The following is a 12,839-nucleotide window of genomic DNA, read 5'->3' on the forward strand; positions in this document are numbered from 1 at the left end:
TCTCCCAAATTATTTTGTTTAAAAATTCAGGCAAAATTGATCACATATTTTAAGAATTGCTTGTGGAGAATCAGATCAGAAACATTAGAAATCTTCTTTAAGAAAAGTCATTTGATTACAAAGCAAGTTGCTTTTTTCAAAGCCAAGACTGAATATTGTTGTATGATAACTATATCCGTACCTTTTTAGATTAAGTCCATTGTGTTTAACATGCCTGAATGCCTAAAGGAAGCATCTAACTAATCTTTGGCTGATCTTGAAAAGTTGATCAGGGCTAGGTTGGTAACTAAGGTGAGAGAGCCCATAAAGAAAACTTGATCTGAAGGCTGAACTGAGAAACTGAAGGAATATTTTGAAGGAGTACTTCCAAACTGTTGCCAAGAAAATGTCATTGGAAGGGAGGTCAAGAGACAGTATATCTTGTGAAGGACTATAGGATTGCTTATAGCAGTAAAATCAGATATTAAATTGCTCTAAAAGCAGTTTTTTTTTAAAAAAATCATCTTTAGTCATAAAGCGCACATTATGAAATGATTTAATTCAACAGATGTCTTTACTTTAAGCATTGTTAAAAAACCAAATATATAAAATTGCCATTTCTGTCCTGGGAATGCAAAGCCCATACGTTTGATGTATAAGCTAAACAAAAGTATCTAGGCTTTTATTTTAATTTTTTATTTTAGCCATCTTGGGGCAAATAAACTAAAGCATACTGTGTAGAAAAAGGCGAGGATATACTGAGCAAAGAATTAGCTATCACTCTTCTGAAAACAATTTAAATCAAACGTTTGCCTAATTTCTATTTGTCAAAATCCATTGTCAGAAATGGACCAGAGAAAGTCGACAATACAGGTGTCCTCAATTTACAACCATTCTTTAGTGATTGTTCAAAGTTACAATGGCACTGGGAAAAGTGACTTATCAACTGTTTTTCACACTTATGACTGTTGTAGCATTCTCCTGGTCATGTTATCAACATTCTGATGCTCGACAAATGGCTCATATTTATGACGGCTGCAGGGTCCTAGAGTCATATGATCACCTTTTGCAACTTGTTCAGTGACATCAACTGGAAGCTAGATTCACTTAACAACCATGTTACTAACTTAACAACTGTAGTAATTCACTTAACAACAATGGCAAGAAAGGTCATAAAATGGGGGAAAGTTTGCTTAACAACTGTCTTGCCTAGCAACACAAATTTTGGGGCTCAATTGTGATCGTAAGTCGAGTACTAACTGTAAAATGTTAGTACTGAAACTTGTACTGTAAAATCTTTCCACTTTGTAAGAAATAAGCATTTTACATTCCTAATCTTAAATGCTCCCACCTTCCCTTTCTGATATTGTTCGTGTTGCTGGCTTCGAAGACTGGTGGACTAGTGAAATTCACTTTTTTTATAATGGAAAGATGATTTAATTCCATATCTGTTCATTTCAGAACAGACACATCAAAACTTCTAACACAGCTGTCAGTTTCAAGGATAAAACTCTGAATTCTTGACGGAGTAGTTATGACAACAACATTCTTGTAGGTTTTCTTAAACAGAAGGAATAGGTACTAAAAGTGTTTTAATATAATCCCCGGGAAACTGTTCTAAATCTTAATGCCTAGTGTAGATCATTGAATTGTCCTGCCTCTCAATGCCTAAGGATTTTCAAATTGTATTGCTAGTACAGTCTTCACCAGAACTTAATTTTACTGAAGAAAACAATACCAAATATGTTCTCACACCCTCTCCCCCCAATGCTCTAGGGCAGGGGTCCCCAATCCGGTCCGCGGACCGCCACCGGTCCGCGGAACAAGTCTTACCGGGTCGCTGGTTGTTGGGCGCCGCCATCTTTTGTTAGAGTGCTTCCGTGAGCTTTTCCGGTAGAAAGCTCACCGGAAGCACTTTTTCATCAAAAAGATGGTGGCGCATAGCGCTGGTGAGCTTTTCCGGCAGAAAGCCATTTCTACCCGAAAAGCTCACCGAAGCGCTACGCGCTTATTTGACGAAAAAGCTTCCGTGAGGTCACCGGAAGCACTTTTTCGCAAAAAAGATGGCGGCGCCCAGTTGATGCCGGTACCGGGCCGCGGCGCCCAGCTGATGCCGGTACCGGGCCGCGGCGTCAAAAAGGTTGGGGATCACTGCTCTAGGGGAGGAGAAATAAAGATTTCCAACATTGCTATTTCTTCTTTATCAAACAGATTACAATATACGGCTCTTTTTAAGCGTTTCATAAGAGGAATCTTCCTATCTTGAGCAACAAAGAAACAGGAAAGCCAGAATTTTACCCCTCACTTTGTTTCAGAATAAGGATTTTAGATCAGTAACCCAGATGCGTTGGTGGCTACAGAAGTGATTAGGAATTCTGGGAATGTTTAGTACATCCGGGGTCCATAAGATTGGAGAAGGCTAATTTAGGTGTTTAGTACATGTAGGGATGTAGTGAAACTACTCGTCAGTTAGACTTATGAACAACTTTTCACACATATCTTATTCTGAACAAAAATAAAATTGGAGAGTGATACAGGAACACCGGATGTGCAGAATAGTTTGTAGTTGGTAAGTTATGGAGCAAATCATATTTCTACTGGAAGGATATTCACATTTCCACAACACAGTCTGTTAAAAGGCCTTCCTGTACAAATTCAAGCATACTACAATACTACAAGTCCCATTCTCCAGAAGAGAAATTTCCTTCAAAAGCGTGGTAACTTCATAGACATATTTATAAACTTTCTTCTACTGTTTTTTTTCCCCCTGCACTCACCAGGTTTTGGTTTGAGACATTAATGAATAAATGAAGTGCTTAGAGTGGGATAACACAATTTGCCTTCCAACCCCTCTGTCCCCAAGGCGTATTTTCCTTCTATAATAGCAAACTTTTGCAAATTTCAATTCCACTGGTGTAAAAGACCAGTCAGCCTTTCTCTACCCTCTCAGCTGTTGTTGACATTCCAGTTGCCCAAGAGACTCTTACCTAAAATAGGATACCACAAAAATCATGTTGTAAAACAATCAGAGGGCTTAGTGGTACAACAGCAGGAAACACGATAGGTTTGTTTAGGACCCAACATTTCTTTATGTGGTTGACCTAATAGCCACAGACCACCAGAGAAGAGTTTGTCACTTTTGAGGGCATCTCTGAAATTGAGTGGAAAAGCCTGAATTCCTTGCACAAATTTGATACCTTTAGTGAAAATCACTTGATTTTTTTTGACAGTTTTTTTAAAAAGACGTAACTCACTAGTGTCACAAGCTAGCCACCATTCAATTACTAAAGACTAAACTAATGCAACCTGTGATCCATTCACAGGTTGGCTGCCTAGTCTCTGTGTATGGTAGGTAGCCCATTAAAGCTCATCAAGACTTCTGGATTTGCCCTCTGCCTAGAACTGTTCAGCTTTTAGAACATACATTGTATTTGACAGTAAATTAATGTTGTTGATCAAATTCTGCAATGTTTAAGACTGAGTTATGTAAGTAACTAAAGTGGACCACCTATTCATGCAATACTTTTCTTTTCTTACTAGATCAGACACAACTGACTGGTGAACACCACCATATTTATGCCACCCCATCACTTCAACATACTACATGGTGAGATGACCAAGGTGTGAACAGCTGTCTGAAGGGCTTCCCAGTCTAAGAATAGGTATAACTGGCACACAAGATGAACCTTAGCCTCAGTGGAATGTCATTAGAACATAGAATAACAGAATTTGAAGGGACCTTGAAGGTCTTCCAATCCAACCTCCTCAAGCAGGAAACCTTATACCATTTCAGACAGATAGCTTTCCAGTCTCTTCTTAAAAGTGATGGAGCGCCCACAACTTCTGAAGGCAAAGCCATTACACTAGTTAATTGTTCTCACCGCTAGGAAATTTATACTTAAGAACATTAGTGTAAAATATATTGGTCTTTCTGCAAAATAAAAATGAATATATATATATAACTTTTTATCCTTGTGTATCTTAGAAAATGAATGAAAAGAAATCTTAAATATATACGAAATTGCACTGCAAATAAGCAGAAACTTCTTTTATCAGTTGGAACAGAACAGCTGCTTTGGCATTCAACTATAGGTTCACTAAGAGATGGGCTCAGAAACCAGGCATTTTTTTATTTTATTTGCTAGCCTGACATGGGCAATCAGAGATGAAACATATTATTTAATTGGGCACAGCAACAATCCCTCCTAAGAAACCAGCTTTCTCTGCTGTCTATATATTTCTGAGACTAATGTTTTAAAATGAGGGGAATCAACAGGAACTAATAATCGGAGGCCCAAATGTTCTCTGTCCAAGTATTCGCTCTGCAGTGAATTCCACATCTGTGCTGAAAAGCGGAGTGCCAACTCAAGCAATTTATATAAGTAGCATGACTAACCCAACATTGGTTTTATTTAGAATTTTGTTTCTGGGAATGACTTTTTCCCTTGTTTTACCTGTTATTCCCCTGTCTGAGGTAACCCCTTTTTAAAATTGAGAAACAGGGTCAGGTTATTTGAAAAATAAATTTCTTATTAAAGCCTTTCTAATGGATAAAATTGCCACGGCTGCCCTTTATGTTTTCAAAATGTTCATAAGATTTTATTAATTTCTGGGCTTTGGGCAGGACCATCTTTTCTATTTTTCTCAGAGATGGGCTATAGGGACTAATATTAGGTGGCTGAAAGTTTTTCTCCTGCATTGATTAGGGTGTGTTAGGAGATTCTTCCTGACTCTTAGCAGCCTATTGAAATGTTTTTATTAGGGGAACCTCTGGAGGAAGAGATCAACCATTAGGGGTAAAATCATTTTCCTCTGTGTGTGTGCATGTACACACACACGCACACACACACACAAGGCACTAATTAATAATTAATGCATTGCTGAACCAAGGCACAGACACTGCTTACATACCTATTACAATCAATATATGAACTAACAAATGGTGACAATTTGCCTTAATGATTTAAAGTGGAAATCAACATAGAGGGAGGTGTACAAGAAGATGATACAATATCACCTATTTCTCAGCCTGCCTTGAAGTACTTCACAAACTGGATTGGGCAAAAGATGGAATCAAAATCAAAGGTGCCTATTTAAATGACTTAAGGATTGCAGATGATGTTCTCTTCTCAAAACATCCAGAAGAGCTACAAAGAAACATACAAGAGCTGCACAAAACAGGAGAACCACTTGGCTTAAAAATAGAATAGAATAGAATAGAATAGAATAGAATAGAATAGAATAGAATACTTTATTGGCCAAGTGTGATTGGATACACAAGGAATTTGTCTTAGTGTAAATACTCTCAGTATACATAAAAGAAAAGACACATACAAAGATAAACCTAAAAAGAGCCAGGCATTCAGCAAGCTAAGCATAATTTTCATGAAAAACTTGAGTGCCTGAAGAAAAAAGTTTTCAATGAGTGTATGCTACCTGCTCTAACATATGCCAGTGAAACATGGACACTAATCTCACAATTGATTACAAAAGCTAAGAATGGCACAAAGAGCCATGGCATTACAAGACAAGATAGATGCACATGGATTAGAGCAGGGGTCCCCAACCACCGGTCCGCGGACCGGTACAGGTCCGCGGAACAAGTCCTACCGGGCCGCTGGTTGCTGGGCGCCGCCATCTTTTTGATGAAAAAGTGCTTCGGTGAGCTTTTCCGGGTAGAAAGCCATTTCTACCCGGAAAAGCTCACGAAGCGCTGTGCGCATCTTTTTGATGAAAAAGTGCTTCCGTGAGGTCACCGGAAGGACTTTTTCATCAAAAAGATGGCGGCGCCTGCTGATGCCGGGCCGGCACGGCGCCCAGCTGATGCCGGTACCAGGCCGCGGCATAAAAAAGGTTGGGGATCACTGGATTAGAGAACAAATGAAAGTATATGACATTATCAAGAGAGTAAAAGTATTTAAATGGAAATGGTCTGGTCACATAGCAAGAAGAATTGATGGGAGGTAGATGAAGGCAGTCATAGAATGGATCCCACTTGATAAAAAGCATCCATGAAAGGGGCCAAAAATAAGATAGATTGATGACATCAGCTAGTATTCGGGTACTTACATGCATGGTATTCAGCTTTGTTCGGGTATTTTCCCACGTCATTGTAGTTGTGCTTTAAAGTTGTAGCAATGTTTGGCAGAATCTCATCTGCCATCATCAGGCTTCTGTATTGTGTTCTGTCTGACGCGACCACAATACAGAAACCTGATGATGGCAGATGAGATTCTGCCGAAACGTTGCTACAACTTTAAAAGCACAACTACAATGACGTGGGAAAATACCCGAACAAAGCTGAATACCATGCATATATATCTAATATATGTGATATGATCCCTTCTTACAGTTTTTATCTGAATGAGATCATACACAATGTACAGTTAGCTACTAATTGTTAGTAGATAGAAATTTCAGCCGAAAATAGTGTGTTGAATTTTAAGGGTGTTTTAAGCAAAATAAAAGTTTCTTATCCCAATGCTACACAAACTTTAGTATTAATATTACATGTTACAGCACTGGTTGCTTCAAGGTGCAATTCGAGGTGTTTGTTTTATCCCCTTTAAGTGGCATGGGTCCAGGTTACTCGAGGAACTGTCTCACCTAACGGGACTGGCCTACCCCACCCTGTGCCAGCAGAAGAGACATGCGGCGGCCATGGAATTCTGGCTGAGTCCAGGAGAAGGTTCTTCTCTGCTGTGGCTCCTGCCCTTTGGGATGTCTTGCCCCCTGGGGTGAGGTTTGCTTCCACACTCCTGATCTTCCATAAGGGCCTGAAGATCTGGCACTGCACACCAGAACAACTAGACACAAGGACAGTTTTTTTTCCGAACGCCATCACTCTGCTAAACAAATAATTCCCTCAACATTATCCAACTATTTATTAAGTCTGCATTACTATTAATCTTCTTATCACTCCTTATCACCCATCCTCTCCCACTTGTGACTGTATGACTGTAACTTTGTCCCTTGTATCCTTATGATTTATATTGACTGTTCCCTAGTATGATTTGATTGCTTATTGTACCCTATGACTATTATTAAGTATTGTACCTATGATTCTTGACAAATGTATCTCTTCTTTTATAGACACCGAGACCATATGCACCAAGACAATTCATTGCGTGTCCAATCACACTTGAATAAAGAATTGTATTGTATTGTATTGTATTGTATTGTATTGTATTGTATTCTAAATTGTCAGTTGGCTGGGGCCTGAACAGGGGACTCTCATGCTGGAGATACTTGATGAACCAATAGCAGATATCCCCTGCACACCCTGCTTCCTCCCTCCCTCCCCATCTTTTAGTCACGACTTGTGTTTTTACTGTTATAGATATATATGTTTTCATGGTTTTATTGTTATTAATGTTGTAAGCCACCAGAATTGTCTTGTGGCAAGATGGGTGGCAAACAAATTTAATACATAAATAAAAATAATACTAACCAAAATAAGCTTGAAAAAAATTACCGTATATCTCTCTATATAAAAGCAAAATACCGTGTTTCTCATAAAATAAGGCTGGGTCTTATTTTTTTTTGAGCCCCGAAAAAATGTCTAGGTCGTCTTTTCGGGGGTGACTTAATTCCCCCCCCCTTTCACCTTCGGGCGGGTGGGCGGCGACAGCTTGGATGTTGACCTCGGCATTGGTGGGGCACTTCGTATCGGGGTCAACGCAGGCAGCACCATATCTGGGTATGCAACAAAAGTACTTCCTAACGGCAAGCCCCCCCACCATTCCCCCCATTTCGCATGTTTTAATATAGGCCTTAATTTGGGGGGGAGGGGCTTAATTTCATTTCATGCCTATAAAACATGCTGGGACTTCCTATTGGGGGAGGCCGTATTGTTGGAGAAACAGGGTACCATTCACGCATCATCACAAAATCTCCAGAACCGTAAAGCCTACAAACTTGAAATTTGGCATGTATGTTCCTCTTGGCTTCTAAGTGCTCACTAAGAAAGGATTTTTTGAAATGACCATCACAGCATTAGTATTTCGTGTATTATTATTAACACGCTCTGATGCTAAGGAGTTCTACTCCCCCTCTCCACCTGAAAAGAAATCTGTTCCAAATGCAAAACACAAGCAGAGGAGAAGAATTTCAGTTTCAGAGCAGCAAGCAGCTTTAGTACAGAACAGTTGAGCTAAGCCACACCTAGGCTCCTTGCTGTCTCCTTCTTGCTCACACAGCAAATACTGTATCAGTTTCCAAACAGCCCTCAACTCTCTCACACAATGACAAGATGCTAGCCAGATGAATACCAATGGATGCTGGTAGGCAGCGGCAGAATTTTTTTCCTCCCCCAAAACTAAGCCCTATCACATAGTTTCGTAGCGAAGCATGAGTATCGAGATAGTCTTTTATATTTGAAGACATATGCTTACATTTAAGAAAAAAGTGTTAGGAGACAGAGTTAGAATGTTACTTTAACTGTGAAGGGAATTATTGTCAATGAAAAGCATGGTAAGCCAAGAACTTCAACATTCTGGATTCAGTACTGAACAAGAAATGAGCAAGTACTTGTTACTCTCGTAACTTATTAGGTCTTTGGAACAGTTGGTACAGCTAACTGGTCATGGTTTGTTTAACATCTCATTAAATAGGATTTTCACTTCTAGAAGAATGAGCCAGAAAAAGGAGACAGTCTATTACAGTCTATTACTGCAGTTGAGAGAAATGGGAGCACCTGCAAAAGCTTCTTATCCATAGCTGAGCCAAGATCCTTAAGAGTTCTGATGTGGCAAATCAATCAAATGTATTATTAATAATGTAATTTTGTTTAACTATTGCTAACAATAGTGACTAATATTGATAATGGAATGTTACTGTTCTCTTTCCTCAAATACTTGTTTATAGTTTATATATATTATTAATGTGTGATTATAATGTAGCTTTGGATTAAAATGATTTTCTTATTTTGTTAACTTCTTAAATGTGATCTGATTATATTACTTTTTATTGCTTACCCAAATCACTACTGAACACACTTTGGTTTGACTTTGGAAAGAAATAATTCCATGACTATGGTAAGAATAAAACTGGTGTTAGTTTAGACCGAGGGTTCTTAGAATTTACCACAGACTGATTCAGTAAAATATAAGTCGCAGGGGATAGTAGCATTTTCACTAATACAAAACATAATGCATTCATTCATTTATTTTATTTCCTTCTTCAATTTACATAATTGCCATCTCACATAGTGATTCTGGGTACCTTATGGAATGAATGTTTATTACAATTGCTCCAATTCATATTTATAGATATTATTGGTTGCAGAAACAAATATCAATACTTTACTTATATCTATATATTTATTTAAAAATCTGTTCTTTTGCATGTTTATTTGGAAAGGTTAGCCAATTTAATAGGATTTAATTTTAGGCAAATGTATGTATGAATACAGTCTAAAAATCTTAGCACTAGTTTTTTTAAATGATTACTTACATTTTTCCCTCATTCTCTTTAATGTAAATCAATGATATCTCCCTAAGCCTAAAACCTTTTCCCCCCATTCCTCTCCAATTTGCACTGCTTGTTTTGCTTGGGGAAATTTTACATGGTAGTTCACCAGTCAATAAAACATTCATTGTATTCTGTGCAATGTAAACTCTTTGAACTTTGTACTTGTATAAGTTATCTGTCAAAGCAGGGAAAGAGGAGAAAAAAACAAAACAATTGCTTTATTAAATGTTGAAAGAAGAAAAGAGTAACAGAAACATTTTAATCCACAACAAGAAGAGATAAAAACTAAAAACTAAATAAATCTAAACAAACCCCCATGTTTGTCCCTGGAGCATTAAAACCAAACCTCAGAAATGTCACTCAAAGCAATCCAGTCTGACATCTGGAATTCTAAAATTCCTATGGGGCTTGAGGAAGCCTTTTTAGTGTCAAGATGAAGGAATGTCTGGTAGCTGTTGCTGCACCCTACAAATCTGCTTAACCCCATGCCTATAATTTGTTTAAAGGATACTTACTTTAAAGAAAGTGAATAGTCATGCTTGCTTGTTTGGCTGTTCCTCACTAGATAACTACATTCTTTACACAAGCGCAAGAGGTTTTCTGCATCTGTCCGACTGATTGCTCCATGATACCATCTGCAAAAAATACAAGCAATTAACACCTAGAATAAATTCACCTTTAGAGTTTTCTTAAAGACATTCCACTGTACTATATGATATGCAAGACAAAGCAAAGCAACTTTGAGATATGTGTACTGGGTCGCAGCCCTGCAGACTCCCCACAAAATATCACTTTAATGTCAGTTTCTGCTGCCCTATGTTTCCCTGCACCATGTATCAGCAACTTACATTTGTTTTTCCAGTGGAATAGTTGGATCCACTCTCTCCCCCAAGATTCCACAGAATTCTGGACTACCATGTTTGATAGGTTTGAAGCCTCCCCCAGGTGCCCGAAGCTGTCGGCGCCGATCACTTGAAGATGGAGAAGGTGAAGACTGCCTTATCTCTCCTCCGTTGAACTGGGCTGTAAGACATGTTCAAGCAAACCATTACTTCCAAATTAGCAAATACCCAAAGAATCTTAAATATTGAACAGAAATAATGGATTTTAAAACAAATAAAAATATAGTGTACACTGTACTCTATGCCATACTATGCTATGCTAATATAGTTGCCCCTCTCGTTGTAGGGACTCTGAGCCAAGTTTAAATGGAAGCCACAATATGAAACCATTAAAACATGACATTCAAAACGGATAACTCAAAAAGGAATCTCAAAAAGATGAGAGTAAAAGCAATGATAACATAATATAACATAAGGTATCACATAATGCAATATAAGAGCAATCTACCCAGGCTTCACTAACTTCATGAACACCCTGCTTGGAGAAACAATCAGATTTTCAATATTTTCTGGAAGATCAAGTGGGATTGGGCTCAATCTGATCTCAGATGGTAAGGCGTAACCAATCTGAGCTCCTTGGCTGATAGTTCTTCACTCCATCAAGTGAAACAAAGCAACATTTCAAAAGTATGGTTTTATTTATTCATTTCGGTATAACAGCAGGCTGGCTTGGAATTTTAGGAGATGTATTCCCAAGGCACCAAGGTCATGTCAGGTTGCAGAAGACTGATTAGCTGGCAGAAAACCAGCCCTCCAACTGCTCTTCCTGAGCCTCTATTTCCTGGCTGTACTTATCCCCCAAAGCCACTTATAAAAATACTTGATTGTTTTTGTTCTCTGCTGCCTCATCTAGTTGCCTTCTTCTGTTATACGCTGGCAGAGCTATGCTGGCAGAACAGGTTCAAATAAATAACTAGGGACAGAAGCAATCAGTCCTTTCCAATAAGACATTGAAAGTGATCGTGCATTCTTCTGTTTATGTTTTATATGCCGGTCTTCCATATCTCATCCACCCTTATAAGATGGATCAGCATAAGGTTTGATTCAAAACACACAATACCAGGAAAACAATAGGACTCAGCTTAGTGCAGCCTTCTCCAACTACCTCTTTTATATACGAAACAACCACAATTCCTAGAACTATTAATTCAACTCACTGGGAATTATGATCACTTAGTCCAACTCCCCTAGAGGGTATCACTTGAATCCACCAGCAGCCAAGAGCCTTTTCTCTCACAAAAGAGACACACAAAACGCCAAATATTAATTTTGGAAGAAGATGCAAATAGAGTTACCTCGATTAACAATAATAAATTAAATGTGAGGGAAGTGAGGTGATGAGTCTATTGTGGTCACATGACTTGTCACTTTACAACCTCGTTGTTTAGCAATAGAATTTCCAGTCCCAACTCAAGATTAAAGGGATAAATTCTAATTCGACTTCACATACATGTATTTTTTTTTAATAAAGTGGTATATTACCAAAGCAAAGCTTGCCATTTACAGAATACCAAGTACAAAGCAAAGATACAGAAACAAAGCAACCCTGGTATATTATTGTTTCAGGAAGTTTAATGGAATATTTTTTTCCTCAACCACTTTCCCACTGGAAGTCCAATAGAAAATACAGGATTAGAATTGCACCAGTTCTAGTTCTCCTACCATCTGAAAATTGGATTTCATGGTTCAAACAGATCACCCAACAAACCCAAGACCAAGATGTGTGACATCCATAGCAAACAGGGGTCCTTAAGAAAAACAGAATAACAGAGTTGGAAGGGACCTTGGAGGTCTTCTAGTCCAACCCTCTGCTCAAGCAGGGGAGACCCTATACCATTTCAGTCAAGTGGCTGTCCAGTCTCTTCTTAAAAGCCTCCAGTGATGGAGCACCCACAACTTCATTCCACTGGCTAATTGTTCTCACAGTTAGGAATTGTCTTAGTTCTAAATTGCTTCTCTTTTTGATTAGTTTCCATCCATTGTTTCTTGCCTTGCCTTTTGGTGCTTTGGAAAACAGATTGACACTGCCCCCCCCTTTTTTTCTTTGTGGCAGCCCATCAAATATTGAAACACAGCTATCATCTCACCCCTAATCTTTCTTTTCACTAAAACAGCCATACCCAATTTCTGTAACTGTTCTTCATATGTTTTAGACTCCAGCCCCCTAATCATCTTTGTTACTCTTCTCTGCACTCTTTCTAAAGTCATGGTTCAACATGCAAATGAGAAAAAAGCGATAAAGTAAGTAGTCACTAGGTAAGGCTATATGATTCTCTGTAACAGTTATTATCTTTGTGTTATTGTAACACTTAATAAAGGCCGCAAAAGTGATAGTTAATCCTACAATTAACCAGGTGAAGTCAATCCTATAGATAATAAAATACTCTCATGCTTTAACTCAGGTTAGAGTTGTTGTTCTGTCTATCTTCCCTCTACCTTCTGCGGGTTCCTGTGAAGAGCATTTGAAAATGAAAGTAATTCAGTCTT

At 38.4% G+C, this 12,839-nt stretch overlaps 1 protein-coding gene across 1 annotated transcript in view; it reads right to left on the minus strand.

Annotated features, from left to right (window-relative positions):
• Window positions 1-12,839, minus strand: part of SHB (SH2 domain containing adaptor protein B) — a 179,093-nt gene that overhangs the window by 34,649 nt on the left and 131,605 nt on the right. Inside the window, exons 4-5 of the mRNA XM_026672938.2 lie at window positions 10,299-10,473; window positions 9,966-10,085 (exon numbers count right to left, since the gene is read on the minus strand). Coding sequence (XP_026528723.2) covers window positions 9,966-10,085; window positions 10,299-10,473 — 295 coding nt within the window. The remainder of the gene's footprint in view (window positions 1-9,965; window positions 10,086-10,298; window positions 10,474-12,839) is intronic.

The sequence above is a fragment of the Notechis scutatus genome, chromosome 2 (assembly GCF_049901735.1).
Source record: "Notechis scutatus isolate UNSWTSFEM ecotype Mainland chromosome 2, rNotScu1.2, whole genome shotgun sequence".
NCBI classification, from domain to species: Eukaryota; Metazoa; Chordata; class Lepidosauria; order Squamata; family Elapidae; genus Notechis; species Notechis scutatus.